The 21,246-nt window shown below is 47.5% G+C and overlaps 2 protein-coding genes across 2 annotated transcripts in view; one reads left to right on the forward strand and one right to left on the reverse strand.

Moving 5' to 3' along the window:
* The window catches only part of utp4 (UTP4 small subunit processome component), a 63,996-nt gene extending 57,134 nt beyond the window's left edge, over positions 1–6,862 (reverse strand). The window contains exons 1-2 of the mRNA XM_060837530.1: positions 6,591–6,862; positions 6,153–6,344 (exon numbers count right to left, since the gene is read on the reverse strand). Of these exons, the coding sequence (XP_060693513.1) occupies positions 6,153–6,344; positions 6,591–6,749 (351 nt within the window). The 5' untranslated portion in view covers positions 6,750–6,862. The remainder of the gene's footprint in view (positions 1–6,152; positions 6,345–6,590) is intronic.
* Positions 6,863–6,864: 2 nt separating this feature from the next.
* Positions 6,865–18,552, forward strand: chtf8 (CTF8, chromosome transmission fidelity factor 8 homolog (S. cerevisiae)). The gene is made up of 3 exons (XM_060837531.1): positions 6,865–6,942; positions 12,288–12,411; positions 17,795–18,552. The coding sequence occupies exons 1-3, from the start codon at positions 6,911–6,913 to the stop codon at positions 18,050–18,052; spliced, it is 414 nt and encodes a 137-aa protein (XP_060693514.1). The 5' UTR covers positions 6,865–6,910; the 3' UTR covers positions 18,053–18,552.
* The last annotated feature ends 2,694 nt before the right edge of the window (positions 18,553–21,246 follow it).

Below are 21,246 nucleotides of genomic sequence, written 5' to 3' on the forward strand. Positions count from 1 at the left end.
AGTGTTTGTTACAGTTCTTGCAAGGTATTTTGTAAATAACATTAGTTTTGCTTGTTGCCTGTAGAGTGTCCTTCAAGTTCATTAGATGATGTTTTACTGTGTTGGTGGGTTTGTGCGCTATGATGTCAAGAGGTCAGAGTAGTCTGGCAGTCATTTCTGAGATGTCTTTGATGTAGGGGAGAGTGGCTAGGATCTCTGGATGTGTTTTGTCTGCTTGATTGGGTTTGGTGCTGAGAAATCGGCAGACTGTGTTCATTGGGTACCTGTTATTTTTGAATACGCTGTATAAGTGATTTTACTCTGCGCTGCATAGTTCCTCTGTGCTGTAGTGTGTGGTGGCTTGTTGAAATAATTTTCTAATGCAGCTTCGTTGTGGATGTTGGGATGATTGCTTCTATAGTTCAGTATTTGGTCCATATGTGTTGTTTCCCTGTAGGCATTAGCGGGTTTTGAGAAGATTTGTAGCTCAGGTTGAGGTTTTGGATGTAGGTTTATTCACTAAGCTGGAAGGCTCATTTCCAGATGTTTCATCACCCTACTAGGCAACATTTTCAGTGGGCCTCAGGTGAAGCATTGCTGAAAATTCCCGCTTTCTATTTATATGTTTGGGTTGGTGATGTCATTTCCTGTGGTGATATCATTCCTGGTTCCTTTTCTCAGGGGTTGGTAGATGGAGTCTAACTCGATGTGTTTTTTGATAGAGTTCCCGTTGGAATGCTATGTTTCTAGGAATTCTTGTGCATGTTTTTAGAACATAGAACATAGAACATAGAAAAATACAGCGCAGTACAGGCCCTTCGGCCCTCGATGTTGCGCCGATCCAAGCCCACCTAACCTACACTAGCCCACTTTCCTCCATATGCCTATCCAATGTCCGTTTAAATGCCCATAAAGAGGGAGACTCCCCCACTGTTACTGGCAGGGCATTCCATGAACTCACGACTCGCTGACTAAAGAATCTACCCCTAACATCAGTCCTATACCTACCACCCCTTAATTTAAAGCTATGCCCCCTTGTTATATCTGACTCCATACGTGGAAAAAAGTTCTCATGGTCAACCCTATCTAAACCCCTAATCATCTTGTACACCTCTATCAAGTCACCCCTAAACCTTCTTTTCTCCAATGAAAACAGCCCCAAGTGCCTCAGCCTTTCCTCATACGATCTTCCTACCATACTAGGCAACATCCTGGTAAACCTCCTCTGCACCCATTCGAGTGCCTCCACATCCTTCCTATAGTATGGCAACCAAAACCGCACACAATACTCCAGATGCGGCCGCACCAGAGTCTTATACAACTGCAACATGACCTCAGGACTCCAGAACTCAATTCCTCTACCAATAAAAGCCAGTACACCATATGCCTTCTTCACAGCACTATTTACCTGGGTGGCAACTTTCAGAGATCTGTGTACATGGACACCAAGATCCCTCTGCTCATCCACACTACCAAGTATCCGACCATTAGCCCAGTACTCCATCTTCTTGTTACTCTTACCAAAGTGAATCACTTCACACTTACCTACATTGAACTCCATTTGCCACCTTTCTGCCCAGCTCTGCAGCTTATCTATATCCCGCTGTAACCTGCCACATCCTTCCTCATTGTCAACAACTTCACTGACTTTCGTATCATCCGCAAACTTGCTCACCCAACCTTCTAGCCCCTCCTCCAGGTCATTTATAAAAATGACAAACAGCAATGGTCCCAAAACAGATCCTTGTGGAACACCGCTGGTAACTGCACTCCAAGATGAACCTTTACCATCAACTACTACCCTCTGTCTTCTTCCAGCCAGCCAATTCCTGATCCAAACCTCCAACTCACCCTCAATGCCATACCTCCGTATTTTTTGCAGTAGCCTACCATGGGGAACCTTATCAAACGCCTTACTAAAATCCATATACACCACATCTACCGCTTTACCCTCGTCCACCTCCTTAGTCACCTTCTCAAAGAATTCAATAAGGTTTGTGAGGCACGACCTGCCCTTCACAAAACCATGCTGACTATCCTTGATCACATCATTCCTATCCAGATGTTCATAAATCCTATCCTTTACAATTCTCTCTTAGACTTTGCCCACAACAGAGGTAAGACTCACCGGCCTATAGTTTCTAGAGTTATCCCTACTCCCCTTCTTGAACAAGGAAACCACATTTGCTATCCTCCAGTCTTCTGGCACTATTCCTGCAGACAACGAGAACATAAATACCAAGGCCAATGGCTTTGCAATCTCCTCCCTTGCTTCTGTTTGGCTTGTCCTAGGATGAATGTGTTGTCCCAGTCGAAATGGTGTCCTTGCTCATCCATATGTGAGGACATTTGTTTGAGAGGGTCATGTCTTTTTGTGGCTAGTTGGTGTTCATGTATCCTGGTGGCTAAGTTTTCTGCCTGTTTGTCCAACATAGTGTTTGTTACAGTCCTTGCACAGTATTTTGTAAATGATATTAGGTTTGCATACAGATAACAAGCAAAGAAACCCAAGCATATAAATAGAAAGCAGGGATTTTCAGCAGTGCTTTGCCTGAGGCCCATTGAAGATGTAGACACTGGTTTGAAGTTCCCCATCAGCTGTTCGTTCTACTGCAACATCTAGGAATGGCAATTTGTTGTTTTCCCTCCTCTTTAGTGAATTTTATGATGATGTTACCTAGTATGGTAACAAAACATCTGAAACCAAACCTTGCGGCTCAGCGAGCAAACCTACATCCAGAACCTCAACCTGAGCTACAAATCTTCTCAAAACTCACAAATTATGATTTTTCAAATATTCATAAATCATGTCTCTCAGAATCCTCTCCAATACTTTGTCACCATTGACATAAGACTAACTGATCTGTAATTCCCAGGATTATCCCTATTCCATTTGCCACCCTCCTAATCATCTGGCACTATTCCATTGGACAGTGGGGAAGCAAAGATCATTGCCAAAAGTGCAGCAATTTCTTCCCTCACTTCCTGCAGAACCTAGGGCATATGCCATCTGCAGTATATCCTCCTTAACATCAACCTGTTTTAGCATATCAGTGTGTCTCGTGCTGTCCTCAGAAACGTTAAGGTCCCTCTCAATAGTGATTACTGAAGCAAAGTATTAATTAAGGACCTCCCCTACTTCCTCTGACCCCAGGCAGAAGTTTCCTCTATTCTCCATGATTGTCCTTACCCTCACTCTGGCCATCCTCTTGTTCCTCACATACGTGCAGAATGTCTTGGGGTTTTCCTTAATCCTCCCTGCCAAGGCTTTTTCATGCCCCCTTCTAGCTCTCCTAAGTCCATTGTTCATAGTCATAGAGTCAGCACTGAAACAGACCTTTCGGTCCAACTCGTCCAGGCCGACCAGATATGCCAAACCAACCTAGTCCCACCTGCCAGCACCTGGCCCATATCCCTCCAAACCCTTCCTTTTCATATACTCATCCAGATGCCTCTTAAATGTTGCAATTGTATCAGCCTCCACCACTTCCTCTGGCAGCTCATTCCATTCACATACCACCCTCTGCGTGAAAACATTGCCTCTTAGGTCTCTTTTATATCTTTCAGCTCTCTCCATAAACCTATGCCCTCTAGTTCTGGATTCTCCCATCCCAGGGAAAAGACTGTCTATTTATCCTATCCATGCCCCTCATGATTTTATAAACCTCTATAAAGGTCACCCCTCAGCCTCCAATGCTCCAGGGAAGACAGCCCCAGCCTATTTAACCTCTTCCTATAGCTCAAATCTTCTAACCTTGGCAACATCCTTGTAAATTTTTTCTGAACTCTTTCAAGTTTCACAACATTTTTCTGATAGGAAGGAGACCAGAATTGCACACAATATTCCAACAGTGGCCTAACCAATGTCCTGTACAGCCACAACATGACCTCCCAACTCCTGTACTCAATACTCTGACCAAGAAAGGAAAGCATACCAAACGTCGTCTTCACTATCCTTTCTACCTGCGACTCCACTTTCAAGGAGCTATGAACCTGCACTCCAAGGTCTCTTTGTTCAGCAACACTCCCTAGGACCTTACCATTAAGTGTACAAGTCCTGATAAGATTTGTTTTCCCAAAATGCAGCACCTCTCCTTCCTGGCTACCTTGTAACCCTCTAAAGTCCTGTCTGATCACTGGCCTCCTCAACCTTAAGTAAACTTCCTTCTTTCACTTGACTAGATGTTCCACATCCTTTGCCACCCAAGGTTCTTTCAAACTACCATCTTTTCTTTGCCTCCGTGGGATAAACCTGTCCAAGCACTGTCAGCAGGTGTTCCCTCAACAACCTCAATATTTCTGTTATACATTACCCCCAAGAACATCTGTTTGCAATTTTGGCCCACCAGTTCCTGCCTAATCACATTATAATTCCCGCTTCTTCAAATTAATAACTTTTCCATACCATCTGCTCCTATCCCTCTCCATGAGAAGGTCAGGTAGTTGTGATCACTATCTCCAAAATGCTCTCTGGAGAGATCTGACACCTGGCTTGGTTTGTTGCCAAGCACCAAATCCAACACGGCCTCCCCTCTAGTCAGCCTATCTACATATTGAGTCAGGAACCTTACCTGGACACACCTAACAAAAACCTGGCAACATCTTTGTAAATCTTTTCTGAACCCTTTCAAGTTTAACAATATCTTTCCGATAAATGGGAGACCAGAATTGAAAGCAGTATTCCAAAAGTGGCCTAATCAATGACCTGCAAAATGACCTTCCAACCTCTATACTGCTCAATAAATGCAAGCCTACCAAACACCTGCTCTTCTACCCTGTCTACCTGTGACTCCACTTAAACGAATCTATAAACCTGCACTCCAAGATCTCTTAGTGCGGCAACACTCTCCAGAACCTTACCATTAAGTGCATAAGCCATGCCCATAGTTCCTCTGTTTGATGGGGTTTAGAAAGATGAGGAGTATCTTATTGAAACTTACAGGGTACTGAGAAGCCTGAAGAGTGTGGACATGGAGAAGATACTTCCACTAGGAGAGAGTAGAACACAGAGGCATGGCCTCAGGGTGGACGGATGACCCTTTAGAACTGAGATGAAGCGGAATTACTTCAGCCAGTGAGTGATTATTCTGTAGAATTATTTGCTGCAGAAGGCTGAGGAGGCCAAGTCATTGAATGTTCTTGAGAGAGATAAATAGGTTCTTGATTAGTAAAGGGATCAAGGGTTACAGATAGAGGGCAGAGAATAGGGTTGAGAAACACATCAGCCATGATCGAAAGTTGGAGCAGATTCATTGGGAATGGCCTAATTCTTATGGTCTTATAACCTGACTTGTGAATCTGCAGAAGGACCAATTGTATGGAGGGTTGTAACTTATCAGGCAAGTCCGAGGTGGGCTAGTGCCAAGCGATTATAGTAACCCAAGTGTAACTACCAAATCCACGGAACACAACTGAGTGAGGCTTAGGCAGAAGTCTGAAGTTTTTCAAACTTGCCATTTTTCAGTAAAAGCTATTTTCTAATTGTTTGTAGAGTATGCTTGTTTGGGTAGGAGCCAAGGCAAAATTTTGCAGGGATTTAAATCAGACAAATCAATCAAAATGTAGAATAATTTAGTCCAGCTTAAAAGTTTTGGTTCAAGATACCAGCAAGTTTTATTTTAATTAATAAATTTGCAGGTGAGACAAGTCCTATGTCTGTGAATTTGTTCTTGGACCTGAGGATTTTATAAAGAATTATTGTTGGGGGATGTGGTGGAATGGGAACTGCGTACAGTCCCCCTTGAATCCATATACTGTCCAGGCTTGAACTATACCACTTTTCTTTCAATATCATTGGATCAAAATTCTATAATTCTCTTCATAACAACAGTGTGGATATATCATTTATACATGAACGGCAGAATTTTGAGAATGGGGCCATCTTCTCCATGGCAAACAGGGATGGGCAAAATAAATGCTGACTGCCTACATCCTACTAATTAATTTGAAAATTACCCATACTCTTAGGACAGGTACAGCACTGGAGTACAGGGTTAAGCTTCCTCTACACTATCCCCCATCAACACTCCCAACACAGGTACAGAAAAGGTTTTCTACACACTGTTAAGATCTCTTCAATTTTGCCAAAGGAACATTTTTATCATCACGACTCCCAGAGGACTCCCTGCCAATTTTTAAATATTTTGTTCTGAACATGACTACGCTGTACTAACCGCCAGATAAGTCTCCTCACAGTTACAGCTCATGCACCAAAGAGGACCTCCAAAAGCATCCAGCCTGAACTTCGGACATAGTCTCTGTAAGTCAAACTCAATGATTTCTCCATTCAATCCAATACTCAGAAGTCGATTATCACCAATCCAGCTGATTGCTTCGATGGACCGATTGTCATTTCCTGCAATCACCTACAAAGAGAAAAGGTTCCAATTAATTAACAGCATCTTGTGTCAGTATCCCTCAGCGTATCTAGGGTCTGTTGTGTGAATCACACGACAGGACATCAGTATATTTTCTGTATTCGTACATGAGTGTGGGGTAATGTGGCAGGGTTGGGGGTAATGTGGCAGGGTTGGGGGTAATGTGGCAGGGTTGGGGGTAATGTGGCAGGGTTCGGGGGTAATGAGCCGGTGTTGTGTGGGGGGAGGAGGCACCTTTTCCTGGCTATGGTTCCAGCTGAAGCGGAAGATTTCCAGGCTCCCGTCCTGCCGAGCCAGGGCCAGGCGCTCCCCGCTCCCGGACTGGGCCAGAGCGCGGATCCCGCTCGGAACGTAGTTAAAGAAGCGGACCCGATGGAGCACGAACTCGCCCATCCTACAGTCAGACAGGAGATTGCGGCGTCTTTCAGCTGTTGTTTTAATGGAGGGGTGATGGGTTTAAAAGCCGGTCTCCTCGCGGTCCACATGCGTTCACCCCTCACCCGGAAATAAATCCTAAGGCGGAAATGGTGTAGAGGTGGCTGTGTGGCGGGAAGATGGTTCAAATCGTAGTGCACGCGAGCCCCCGGTAACGGCCGCGGCTCTTCCTTCTTACCCCCCCTCCTTCACCTCTTCCCCCCACTTCTTTCCCCCCTCCCCCCCTTCTTTCCCCCCTCCCCCCCTTCTTTCCCCCCTCCCCTTCTTTCCCCTTTCCCCCCTCCCCCCCCTTCTTTCCCCCCTCCCCCTTCTTCCCCCCTCCCCCCCTTCTTTCCCCCCTCCCCCCCTTCTTTACCCCCTCCCCCCCTTCTTTACCCCCTCCCCCCCTTCTTTCCCCCCTCCCCTTCTTTCCCCTTCCCCCCCTCCCCCCCCTCCCCCCCCCCCCCCTTCTTCCCCACCTCCCCCTTCTTCCCCCCCTTCTTTCCCCCCCTTCTTTCCCCCCCTCCCCCCTTCTTTCCCCCCCTCCCCCCCTTCTTTCCCCCCCTTCTTTCCCCCCCTCCCCCCCTTCTTTCCCCCCTCCCCCCCTTCTTTCCCCCTCCCCCCCTTCTTTCCCCCCCTTCTTCCCCCCCTCCCCCCTTCCTTTCCCCCCTCCCCCCCTTCTTTCCCCCCTCCCCCCTTCTTTCCCCCCTCCCCCCCTTCTTTCCCCCCTCCCCCCCCTTCTTTCCCCCCTCCCCCCCTTCTTTCCCCCCTCCCCCCCTTCTTTCCCCCCTCCCCCCCTTCTTTCCCCCCTCCCCCCCTTCTTTCCCCCCTCCCCCCCTTCTTTCCCCCCTCCCCCCCTTCTTTCCCCCCTCCCCCCCTTCTTTCCCCCCTCCCCCCCTTCTTTCCCCCCTCCCCCCCTTCTTTCCCCCCTCCCCCCCTTCTTTCCCCCCTCCCCCCCTTCTTTCCCCCCTCCCCCCCTTCTTTCCCCCCTCCCCCCCTTCTTTCCCCCCTCCCCCCCTTCTTTCCCCCCTCCCCCCCTTCTTTCCCCCCTCCCCCCCTTCTTTCCCCCCTCCCCCCCTTCTTTCCCCCCTCCCCCCCTTCTTTCCCCCCTCCCCCCCTTCTTTCCCCCCTCCCCCCCTTCTTTCCCCCTCCCCCCCTTCTTTCCCCCTCCCCCCCTTCTTTCCCCCCTCCCCCCCTTCTTTCCCCCCTCCCCCCTCCTTTCCCCTTTCTCCCCCCCTTTCTTCCCCCCCTCCCCCCCTTCTTCCCCCCCTCCCCCCCTTCTTCCCCCCCTTCTTTCCCCCCTCCCCCCTTCTTTCCCCCCTCCCCCCCTTCTTTCCCCCCTCCCCCCCTTCTTTCCCCCCTCCCCCCCTTCTTTCCCCCCTCCCCCCCTTCTTTCCCCCTCCCGTCCCCCCCTCCCCCCTTCTGTCCCCTCCCCCCTTCTGTCCCCTCCCCCCTTCTGTCCCCTCCCCCCCTTCTTTCCCCCCTCCCCCTTCTTTCCCCCCTCCCCCTTCTTTCCCCCCTCCCCCCCTCCCCCTCCTTTCCCCCCTCCCCCTCCTTTCCCCCCCTCCCCCTCCTTTCCCCCCCTCCCCCTCCTTTCCCCCCCTCCCCCCCCCCCCCCCCTTTCCCCCCCTCCCCCTCCTTTCCCCCCCTCCCCCTCCTTTCCCCCCCTCCCCCTCCTTTCCCCCCCTCCCCCCTTCTTTCCCCCCTCCCCCCTTCTTTCCCCCCTCCCCCCTTCTTTCCCCCCTCCCCCCCTTCTTTCCCCCCTCCCCCCCTTCTTTCCCCCCTCCCCCCCTTCTTTCCCCCCTCCCCCCCTTCTTTCCCCCCTCCCCCCCTTCTTTCCCCCCTCCCCCCCTTCTTTCCCCCCTCCCCCCCTTCTTTCCCCCCTCCCCCCCCCCCCCTCCCCCCTTCTTTCCCCCCTCCCCCTTCTTTCCCCCCTCCCCCTTCTTTCCCCCCTCCCCCTTCTTTCCCCCCTCCCCCTTCTTTCCCCCCTCCCCCTTCTTTCCCCCCTCCCCCTTCTTTCCCCCCTCCCCCTTCTTTCCCCCTCCCCCTTCTTTCCCCCCTCCCCCCCTCCCCCTCCCCCCCTCCCCCTCCTTTCCCCCCCTCCCCCTCCTTTCCCCCCCTCCCCCCTTCTTTCCCCCCTCCCCCCTTCTTTCCCCCCTCCCCCCTTCTTTCCCCCCTCCCCCCTTCTTTCCCCCCTCCCCCCCTTCTTTCCCCCCTCCCCCCTTCTTTCCCCCCTCCCCCCTTCTTTCCCCCCTCCCCCCTTCTTTCCCCTTTCCCCTCTCCTTTCCCCCCCCTTCCCCCCCCTCCCCCTCTTCCCCCCCTTCCCCCCCTCCCCCCTCTTCCCCCCCTTCTCTCTCTCTCTTCCCCCCCCCCCCTTCTCTCTCTCTCTTCCCCCCCTTCTCTCTCTCTCTTCCCCCCCTTCTCTCTCTCTCGTCCCCCCATTCTCTCTCTCTTCCCCCCATTCTCTCTCTCTCTTCCCCCCCATTCTCTCTCTCTTCCCCCCCTTCTCTCTCTTTCCCCCCCCTCTCTCTCTCTCCTTCCCCCCCCTCTCTCTCTCTCTTCCCCCCCCCTCTCTCTCTCTCTCTCTTCCCCCCCCCCCCTCTCTCTCTCTCTCTCTTTCCCCCCCCCTCTCTCTCTCTCTCTTCCCCCCCCCCTCTCTCTCTCTCTTCCCCCCCCCCTCTCTCTCTCTCTCTCTCCCCCCCCCCTCTCTCTCTCTCTCTCCCCCCCCCCCCTCTCTCTCTCTCTCTCTCTCCCCCCCCCCCTCTCTCTCTCTCTCTTCCCCCCCCTCTCTCTCTCTCTCTCTCTTCCCCCCCCTCTCTCTCTCTCTCTCTTCCCCCCCTCTCTCTCTCTCTCTCTCTTCCCCCCCCTCTCTCTCTCTCTCTCTTCCCCCCCCTCTCTCTCTCTCTCTCTTCCCCCCCCCCTCTCTCTCTCTCTCTCTTCCCCCCCCCCTCTCTCTCTCTCTCTTCCTCGACCCTCCCTCTCTCTCTCTCTCTCTCTCTCATCCCCCTCTCTCTCTCTTCTATCCTGACCTCCCCATCTCTTTGATTTGAATTATTACTGTCATGTGTACCTTGATTTGTGTGCAGTATAGACAGATCATACCATACCGAGTGGATTAGGGTAATAGAGCAGCGTGAGGAGTACAGTGTTATGGCTGCACATAAGGTGCATAAAGTGTTAAGTCAACATTAAAACTTGAGTCGTTCATTCAGAAATCTAATAACAGTGGGCAAGAAGCTGTTCTTGAATCTGTTGGTACATGTTTCTAAGCTTTTGTGTCTTTTTTAGTTACAAAGGATTATAACCAGGGTGGGAGGGGTCTATGATGATGTTGGCTGCCTTTCCAAAGGAGCAAGAAGTATAGATTGAGTCGATGGATGGAAGGTTAACTTGCATGATGGACTGAGCTGCATTCTCAACTCTAAGTTTATACGGTACTGGGCTGAGCGGTTGCTGTACCAAGTCGTGATGCATCCAGATAGAATACTTTCTATAGTGCATCTATAAACAATGGTAAGAGTCTTCATGGATATGCCAAATTTTGGAGAAAATAGAGTCGTTGTTGTGCTTTCTTGATGAGGGTGGACAAGGAAAGATTGTTGGTGATTGCCACTGCTGGGAACTTATTCTCCGAACCATCTCCACATCAGCAGCATTGGTGTAGATAGGGATGTGCTCTCCACATTGCTTCTTGAAGCTAGTGACGAGCTCGGTCATTTTGTTGACATTGAGAGAGAGAGATCGTTATCTTTACACTGTGCCACCAAGCAATCTATCTCTTTCCTGTATTTTGTCCTGTCCTTTTTTGACATCCAGCCTGCAACAGTTGAATCGTTAGCAGACTTGTACATGGAGTTAGAATGAAATTTAGCCACACAGGTGAGAGTGTGTAGGGAGTATGGTAAGGGGCTGAGTATGCAGCCTTGTTGGGCACGAATGTTGAGGATTATTGTGGAGGAGCTATTGTTGCGTATTCTCACTGATGTGTATGGGTGAGGACATCAAGGATCAAGTTGCAGAAGGCAGAGCAGACTTGGGTCTTAGAGTTTGGAAAATAGTTTGGTTGGAATTATGGTGTTAAAGGTGGAGCTGTAGTCAATAAATAGGAGACTGATGAAGGTATCCTTTGTTATTCAGATATTCCAGAGATGCATTTAGGACCAAGGGAGATGGAATCTGCTGTGGACCTATTGTGGTAGTAGGTGAATTGCAAGGTATCATGCTGAGATGTTAGAGTTGATATGAGCCGTGACTAATCTCTTAAAGCACTTCATAATTATAGAGGTCAGAATTCCCACCAGTCATTGAGGCATGCTGCATGAGTTTTCTTTGACACCAGAATGATGGTGCTCGCCTTGAAGCAGGTGGGACTTCAGACCTTCATAAGGAGATGTTAAGAATGTCAACGAATACTCCTACCAGCTGGTACACACAGCATCTGAGTTCATGGCCAGGAACTCCATCTGGGACTGTTACTTTCCATGGGCTCACTCTCAAGAAGGCTGATCTGATGTCTGCAGTGGTCATTGAGAGAACAGGAGCATCCAAGGCTGTCAGAGCAGGTGTCACTATTTCACTGATCTTCTGTTCAAAACAAGCTTAAAATGCATTGAGTGCATCAAGACTATTTTTGTCCACTGTTCTGTTCTGCTTTGATTTGTAGTCTGTGATGTCCTGTAGGCCTTACCACAAATGGTAATTTCCACACGGTTAATAGATTGGGTCTCTAGATTAGTCCAGTATTGCCTCTTACCACCTCCAGAAGGCTGTTAGAGATGTTATCTGGATTTTCTGTAAAGGTCAGGACTGTCTGACTTGAACATCTCACCTAGACTTCAGTAAGCAATGAATCTCCAGCTTCATCCATGGATTCTGGTTGGGGAACATTCGGGTTAACTTCTATGGCACGTAGTCTTCTACACATTTGCTAATGAAGAGCCAGAATGATTTAGGCTGGCTGCTGAACGTGGATCAGTCCACTGACTCCAAGCAGTCCCGTAGAAGCTCTTTTGTTGCCTCGGACCAGCACTGTGCTATTTTCTGTACTGGGTAGCACATCTGAGTTTTTGCTTGTAAACCAGGAGGACAAACACAACGTTGCGACCTGATTTTCCAAAGGGAGTCTTTCTTCCCTTCCTCATCCCCCACTCCCCCAATCCATCTGTCCTTCCCTCCCTGCCTCATTCCTCCTTCTTCATTCCTTCCCTGTCCCCCACCTCATTCCCCCCACTGTTTTCCCTCATTTCCCCTCTCTCTCATTCCTCCCACCCACCCACCCTTCATTTCCTCACCCCCACTCCCCATCTCTCTCACCCTGCTCCCTCTCGCTGTCTCACCCCGTTCCTCACCCTCACTCTCACTCTCCATGCTCCCTCCCCTCTCTCCACCCTCCAATCCAGCTTCTCAATCTTTGACTCTTTGTTACATTTGTCAGCCCCTTCGTTCCAACATTCTTTAGCTCCCACTCCCTCTCTCTCAGCCACCACCCAAACTTTTCACATTTCATTTTGCTTTCAGTCTTGATGATGGTGGTGGTTCTGCTCCTGAGTGGCTGTTGCTGGAGCTTCAGGGAGAAATCGAATCCCGGAACCGCAGTGGCCTAGCTGGGAATCTGATGGGAGAACTGCACTTCAGCAAGGAGGTGAGGGTGGAAAGCCACATTGCCAAATCCCCCTCCCCAAAAACCCAATTCTCTATCATCCTTTCCAAGTCAAGACGCGATATGGAGAATGCAGCATGAAATATGTCCCTAGATCTGTGAAGACGATAGTTGAGAACATATCAGATTTTTCTGGGAGCATATTGAGGAAAGGGAGTTCATTAGACTCCTTCATTACTCACTTCCCTTTTCTACAAGCTACATATAATCTGAGACTGGTACAGTTGAGAACAGAAGTGAGTCAAACAGTCAGGGCCGGCAGGGACAAGGTAGGACTAATAAATTAAACTGCATTTATTTCAATGTAAGGGGCCTAACTTAAGGGAAGGCAGATGAACTCAAGGTGTGGTTAGGAACATGGGACTAGGATATCATAGCAATTACAGAACTATGGCTCAGGGATAGGCAGGACTGGCAGCTTAATGTTCCAGGATACAAATGCTACAGGAAGGATAGAAAGGGAGGCAAGAGAGGAGGGGGAGTGGCCTTTTTGATAAGGGATAGCATTACAGCTGTGCTGAGGGAGGATATTCCCAGAAATGCATCCAGGGAAGTTATTTGGATGGAACTGAGAAATAAGAAAGGGATGATCACCTTATTGGGATTGTATTATAGACCCCCTAATAGTCAGAGGGAAATTGAGAAACAAACTTGTAAGGAGATCTCAGCTATCTGTAAGAATAATAGGGTAGTTTTTTTTAGATTAGATTTACAGTGTGGAAACAGGCCCTTCGGCCCAACAAGTCCACACCGACCCGCCGAAGCGAAACCCACCCATACCCCAACATTTACCCCTTACCTAACACTACGGGCAATTTAGCATGGCCAATTCACCTGACCCGCACATCTTTGGACTGTGGGAGGAAACCGGAGCACCCGGAGGAAACCCACGCTGACACGGGGAGAACGTGCAAACTCCACACAGTCAGTCAGTCGCCTGAGTCGGGAATTGAACCCGGGTCTTCAGGCGCTGTGAGGCAGCAGTGCTAACCACTGTGCCACCGTGCCGCCCACAGTTATGGTAGGGGATTTTAAGTTTCCAACATTGACTGGGATTGCCAGAGTGTTAAAGGATTAGATGGAGAGGGATTTCTTAAGTGCGTTGAAGACAATTTTCTGATTCAGTATGTGGATGTACCTACTAGAGAAGGTGCAAAACTTGACCTGCTCTTGGGAAATAAGGCAGGGCAGGTTACTGAGGTGTCAGTGGGGGAGCACTTTGGGGCCAGCGACCATAATTCTATTCGTTTTAAAATAATGATGGAAAAGGATAGACCAGATCTAAAAGTTGAAGTTCCAAATTGGAGAAAGGCCAACTTTGATGTTATTAGGCAAGAACTTTGGAAAGCTGATTGAAGGTAGATGTTCACACAGGTAAAGGGACAGCTGGAAAATGGGAAGCTTTCAGAAATGAGATACCAAGAATCCAGAGACAGTATATTTCTGTCAGGGTGAAAGGAAAGGCTGGTAGGTATAGGGAATGCTGGATGACTAAAGAAATTGAGGGTTTTGTTAAGAAAAAGAAAGAAGCATGTGTCAGGTATAGACAGGAAAGATTGAGTGAATCCTTAGAGTATAAAGGCAGTAGGAGTATACTTAAGAGGGAAATCATGAGGGCACAAAGGGGACATGAGATAGCTTTGGCAAATAGAATTAAGGAGAATCCAAAGGGCTTTTACAAATATATTAAGGACAAAAGGGTAACTAGGGAGAGAATAGAGCCCTCAAAGATCAGCAAGGCGGCCTTTGTGTGGAGCCGCAGAAAATGGGGGGGATACTAAATGAATATTTTGCATCAGTATTTACTGTGGAAAAGGATATGGAAGATATAGACTGTAGGAAATAGATGGTGACATCTTGCAAAATGTTCAGGATACAGAGGAGGAAGTGCTGGATGTCTTGAAACGGCTAAAGGTGGATAAATGAGCGGCACAGTGGTTAGCACTGCTGCCTCACAGCGCCTGAGACCCGGGTTCAATTCCCGACTCGGGCGACTGTCTGTGTGGAGTTTGCACGTTCTCCCCGTGTCTGCGTGGGTTTCCTCCGGGTGCTCCGGTTTCCTCCCACAGTTCAAAGATGTGCAGGCCAGGTGAATTGGCCATGCTAAATTGCCCATAGTGTTAGGTAAGGGGTAAATGTAGGGGTATGGGTGGGTTGCGCTTCAGCGGGCGGGACTTGTTGGGCCGAAGGGCCTGTTTCCACACTGTAAGTAATCGAATCTATTCTAAATCCCCAGGACCTGATCAGGTGTACCTGAGAACTCTGTGGGAAGCTAGAGAAGTGATTGCTGGACATCTTGCTGAGATATTTGTATCATCGATAGTCATAGGTGAGGTGCCGGAAGACTGGAGGTTGGCAAATGTGGTGCCACTGTTTAAGAAGGGTGGTAAAATCAAACCAGGGAACTATAGACTGGTGAGCCTGACCTCGGTAGTGGGCAAGTTATTGGAGGGAATCCTGAGGGACAGGGTGTACATGCCTTTGGAAAGGCAAGGGCTGATTCAGGATAGTCAACATGGCTTTGTGTGTGGGAAATCATGTCTCTCAAACATGATTGATTTTTTTTTTGAAGTAAGAAAGAGGATTGATGAGGGCAGAGCGGTAGATGTGATCTATATGGACTTCAGTAAGGCGTTCGACAAGGTTCCCCATGGGAGACTGATTAGCAAGGTTAGATCTCATGGAATACAGGGAGAACTAGCCATTTGGATACAGAACTGGCTCAAAGGTAGAAGACAGAGGGTGGTGATGGAGGGTTGTTTTTCAGACTGGAGGCCTGTGACCAGTGGAGTGCCACAAGGATCAGTGCTGGGTCCTCTACTTTTTGTCATTTACATAAAAAATGATTTGGATGCGAGCATAAGAGGTACAGTTAGTAAGTTTGCAGTTGACACCAAAATTGGTGGTGTAGTGGACAGTGAAGAGGGTTACCTCCAATTACACCAGGCTCTGGACCAGATGGGCCAATGGGCTGAGAATTGACAGATGGAGGGGCATTTTGGGAAAGCAAATCTTAGCAGGACTTATACACTTAACAGTAAGGTCCTAAGGAGTGTTGCTGATCAGAGAGACCTTGGAATGCAGATTTATAGCTCCTTGAAAGTGGAGTCGCAGGTGGATATGATAGTGAAGAAGGCATTTGGTATGCTTTCCTTTCTTGGTCAGAGTATTGAGTACAGGAGTTGAGAGGTCATGTTGCGGCTGTACAGGACATTGGTTAGGCCACTGTTAGAATATTGCGTGCAATTCTGGTCTCTTTCCTATTGGTAAGATGTTGTGAAACTTGGAGTTCAGAGAAGATTTACAAGGATGTTGCCAGGGTTGGGGGATTTGAGCTATAGGGAGAGGCTGAACAGGCTGGGGCTGTTTTCCCTGGAGTGTCGGAGGCTGACGGATGACCTTATAGAGGTTTACAAAATTATGAGGGGCATGGATAGGATAAATAGACACAATCTTTTCCCTGGGGTTGAGGAGTCCAGAACTAGAGGGCATAGGTTTAGGGTGAGAGGGGAAAGATATAAAAGAGACCTAAGGGGCAACTTTTTCACGCAGAGGGTGGTACGTGTCTGGAATGAGGTGCCAGAGGCAGTGGTGGAGGCTGGTACGATTGCGACATTTAAGAGGCATTTGGATGGGTATATGAATAGGAAGGGTTTGGAGGGATATGGGCCAGGTGCTGGCAGGTGGGACTAGATTGGGTTGGGATATCTGGTCGGCATGGACGGGTTGGACCAAAGGGTCTGTTTCCATGTTGTTCATCTCCATGACTCTAGATATAGTCATAATATGCTCTCTGCAGGCAAAGGAACAGCGAACGAAACAAACTAGTAGCAGGGGGAGAACCTGAGCTTTTCGCTACAGCAGAGCAAGAGCGGTAACTATCAACTTCAAAAGCCAATTCCAAATCCCAAGTGAAAGCAAACCTAAAACCTAGGTCTATGTGAGCCTGACTTCACCCACTCATGCTGCATTTTTCTAATAAAAGAAAACGGAGTTCAAAACTGTTCACCCATGGCTTCTGAAGCAGACATTCCAGCACCACTGTGGCAACGCCTCCCTGCAAAAGAAACAGCACAGAACACATCTCTCTTAAAGACACAGTAACATCACAAAAGTAACTAATTTCCATCTACTGCAATTTTGCTCACCCATTCAATATGTCAATATTGCTTTGTCACCAATGGATAGTATTCTGCAAATCCCAAACTGAGCCAGTGTGGCTCCGACCACATTGAAGAAGCTGTTCACCATCCAGGACAAAGCAGTCCATTTAATATTACTCCCTCCATCAACTTCACCACTTAATCCCTCCACCACTGAAACACAGTAACGGAGTGGATCCCATCTGCAAGACACACTGCAGCAATTTACTGAGACTCCTTCAACAGTACCTTCTAAATTCATGACCTCTACCATATAGAACACCACTATGTGCAAGTTCTCCAGGCCACACTATTGTGATTTGGAATTATGTCATCATTCCTTCACTGAGATTGAGTTAAAGTCTTGGACCTCCCTTCCTAACAACCTGCTCACCACCACTTTTCCAAAGGCCATTAGGAATTGAAACATGGGGTTAATCCTGCTCTTATTTTCTGTCGGCCCCTTCAAAAGTGCTTTGTCATTTATTTTGATCATGGCTGATCATCAAACTCAATACCCTAATCCTACCCTCTCCCCACATCCTTTGATCCCTTTAGCCACAACACCTATATCTACTTCTTGAAAACACTTGTTTTGGCTTCAACTACTTTCTGTGGTGGTAAATTCCACAGGCTCACCATTCTGGTGAAGAAATTTCTCCTAATTTTCTTCCTAAAATATTTTGTAATCTCTGGTTCTGCACAATTCCACCATCAGGGACATCCTCCTGCATCTAACCTATCTAGCCCTGTTAGTATTTTATAGGTTTCCATGAAATGCCCTCTCATTCTTTCAATCTCCAGTGAATACAAGCCTAATCAATTGAACCTCTCCTTCTACATCAGTTCTGCTACCCCAGGAATCAATTTGATAAAACTTTGTTGCACCCGCTCTATGGCAAGAACATCCTTCATCAGCTACCAAAACTGTACACAATACTTTGTGTATGACTACCAATGCCCTGTATAATTGAAACAAGACATCCCTTGGTCCTGTACCTTGCCAGGAATCCATAGTCTTATGAACAAATGACAAAACAAAGCAGTGCCATACCTGACTATGTTTGGCGCTTGCCTAGGATATTCCTGTTTGTTGTTTCAATCTTTACTATGGAGCTTTAGCTACCTGTATTTGATATTGCGGATTAATAAATTGTCTTATTCTGCTGTTTTCTGAGCTGAGTAATCTCTGGTGCATTTATTTCCTTCTTTCCCATTCCCAGGGAGTGCCAATACTTATAGTTGGCCATCACATCCTTTACGGTAAAGTCACCCGCCTGGAAAGACCATTTGTAGTGCTCGTGAAGCAGACTGGTGCGAGAGCAGGAGCTGAAAGACCAATGGAAACTGAAGTAGCTGAACAAGAAGTGAGTGAAGAAAGCATTTTATGCGACTACCTAGTCACAGCAATCATCAAGAAAAAGATCATTTTCAAAACCCGTCCAAAGCCCATAATCACTAATGTGCCTAAAAAGCTGTAGTCGGAGCATGTTCATTGATGCTGTTTGGCAGGACTCTTCCTCAGTGGCAGATCTTCATATTGTGAGGTGACTGAATACTGGATATCAAATTATGTTGCTCACGTTTGTGACTTTCACAGAATTCTTGTGGCATTTTGTTATGAGACTTTATCTTGAAATAGGTCCTTAAGAGATGAATCTGTGTTTAATGCAGAATCAAATGCAAACTTTGTTAATATTTTTATTATATAAATGATTACTTCCTGTTTTAGTTTTACTTTCTCATTGTTAATACAGCAAACATTTTATTGACCGGCACCTTTTGGGACCAAGAGTTTATCAGTTGATCAACTATTCTAGTTGATCAAGAGGTCCACATAATTAATGTAAAAACACTCACTAAGTAATAGAAATGTAATGCAGCAGGTATAAACATTGCTGTTATACTTTATTTACAGCATAATTAATTTAGATAATGTAAACAAAATTTACAAGCAGAGAGCCATCTCACTCACATCCTTCAACTGACTATTCAGAAATTGTGGTGATTTCAATAAACTTCTGGTATTTCAGGGATATAATTTTTATGGTTTGTCAAGAGTGCCAGCTCATTAGGTGCTGGTTAAAGCAAAGTTTGCTGTCTGTTCATAGGAAACGTGAAGCTGCTTTTTTGGTGATTTAAGGACCTGCAAGGAGAGGAAATATTTTTAAGGATATAGCAAATGAAAATATATAACCTGTGTTGCCTTGGGTCATAACATTTAGCATGAGTTTCACACTGGAACCTGTGCTGGGTAGTTCACTTACCCCAACTTCTAGTCCTGGAGAAGGGTTGACCTCTAAAATGTTGACTACTTCACCTTCTTGATGCTGCCTGGCTTGCTGTATTCTCCCAGTCCCCTGTTTGTCTACTACTGACATCATTGATGCCAACCTTCAGACTACTTTCTCTCAACTTGGTGTCTTGAATTGACGGTGCATTGGATGCAGCAAACGTTGTGGTCACCCTGGTAACACTGAAACCTTTTGCTCCAGAACAAGCTGTGGCCCTTAGCTAAGCTGCTTTCAGCATAGCTGCAACACTGCCATCTACCCAACAATGTTGAATTTACAGTATGGTCTTGGGTGACAATACAAAATAGTATTTGTGCCTTGTGATCTTCAAAAAAAGTGATCCTATGCTAGGGAGTCGCTGACATGGTGGTAATGTCACTGAATCAGTAATCCAAAAGTCTCGGCTAATGCGTTGGAAACATGGATTGAAATCCTATCATGGCAGCAATCAATTGATTTAATTCAATTCAAATCATTTTATAAAACAGGAATTGAAAACTAATCTCTGAAATGGTAATCATGACAATTCTTGTAGATTGCTGTAAAAACCCAGTTAGTTCATTTAGGGATTCAAATCTGCTATCCTTATTTGGTCTGACCTACATGTGTGACTCTAGACCCATGGCCTTATGATTGGCCCTACCTACCCCCTGAAGTAGCCTTCCTAGCATTGGCCATAATGCATGAAAGCATTAAAAATGTTTGACTGGTTGACGGTTAATTGACTTACCCTCAGTAGCACATGGCACTGGAAGTAAGAATGAGGGTTATGGCAAATGGATGCTTGGCTAAAGAAGTGGTACAGGGGGCAGGGACTCAGAATATTTGATCAGTGGAATCTTTACTGAGGTAGAGGTGATCTGTTGAAGAGGGATGGGTTGCATGTGAACTGGAGGGGGACCAATATCCTGGCAGGCAGGTTTGCTAGTGCTACAAGGGAAGGCCTTAAACTAGATTGGCAGAGGGGTGAGATCCTCAATAGCAGAGATGCAAGTACAAGGCTGGAGGTGATTCAGAAATAACAGGAGGCAAATCAGGCTGGAACATGACAGGGAGCAAGGAATGCCTGTTGGATTAAATTGTATCTCTCTCAATGCAAGAGGGCTGACAGGGCTTGGATAGGTACATGAGACTGGACATTATAGCCATTACAGAAACATGACTAAGAGAGGGGCAGGTCTGACAACTTAATGTGCCAGGGTACAGATGTTTTAGGCAGTAGAGAAATGGAGGAAAGAGGGGACAGGGAGTTGCATTGTTGATTAAGGAGAGAATCACAGCAGTAGTCAGAGATAGAACATAGAAAAATACAGCGCAGTACAGGCCCTTCGGCCCTCGATGTTGCGCCGATCCAAGCCCACCTAACCTACACTAGCCCACTTTCCTCCATATGCCTATCCAATGCCTGTTTAAATGCCCATAAAGAGGGAGAGTCCACCACTGTTACTGGCAGGACATTCCATGAACTCACGACTCGCTGAGTAAAGAATCTACCCCTAAAATCTGTCCTATACCTACCACCCCTTAATTTAAAACTATGCCCCCTCGTAATAGCTGACTCCATACGTGGAGAAAGGGTTAACCATGAGAACCTATCTAAACCTCTAATCATCTTGTACTCCTCTATCAAGTCACACCTAAACCTTCTTTTCTCCAATGAAAACAGCCCCAAGTGCCTCAGCCTTTCCTCATACGATCTTCCTACCATACCAGGCAACATGCTCGTAAACCTCCTCTGCACCCGACCAAAACTGCGCACAATACTCCAGATGCGGCCGCACCAGAGTCTTCTACAACTGCAACGTGACCTTGGGACTCCGGAACTCAATTCCTCTACCAATAAAAGCTAGTACACCATATGCCTTCTTCACAGCACTGTTTACCTGGGTGGCAACTTTCAGAGATCTGTGTACATGGACACCAAGATCCCTCTGCTCATCCACACTACCAAGTATCCAACCATTATCCCAGTACCCCATCTTCTTGTTACTCTTACCAAAGTGAATCACTTCACACTTACCTACATTGAACTCCATTTGCCACCTTTCTGCCCTGCTCTGCAGCTTATCTAAATCCCGCTGTAACCTGCCACATCCTCCCATACTGTCAACACCACCGACTTCGTATCATCCGCAAACTTGCTCACCCAACCTTCTAGCCCCTCCTCCAGGTCATTTATAAAAATGACAAACAGCAATGGTCCCAAAACAGATCCTTGTGGAACACCGCTGGTAACTGCACTCCAAGATGAACCTTTACCATCAACTACTACCCTCTGTCTTCTTCCAGCCAGCCAATTCCTGATCCAAACCTCCAACTCACCCTCAATGCCATACCTCCATATTTTTTGCAGTAGCCTACCATGGGCAACCTTATCAAAC

The sequence above is a fragment of the Hemiscyllium ocellatum genome, chromosome 17, assembly GCF_020745735.1.
Source record: "Hemiscyllium ocellatum isolate sHemOce1 chromosome 17, sHemOce1.pat.X.cur, whole genome shotgun sequence".
NCBI lineage: Eukaryota > Metazoa > Chordata > Chondrichthyes > Orectolobiformes > Hemiscylliidae > Hemiscyllium > Hemiscyllium ocellatum.

Bases quoted from the DNA above. Each gene is read 5' to 3' on its own strand.
- chtf8 (XM_060837531.1), top strand. From the start codon at position 6,911: ATGGTTCAAATCGTAGTGCACGCGAGCCCCCG. The intron at 6,943-12,287 runs GTAACGGCCGCG...TTTTGCTTTCAG, and splicing joins GTAGTGCACGCGAGCCCCCG to TCTTGATGATGGTGGTGGTT. The intron at 12,412-17,794 runs GTGAGGGTGGAA...TCCCATTCCCAG, and splicing joins AACTGCACTTCAGCAAGGAG to GGAGTGCCAATACTTATAGT.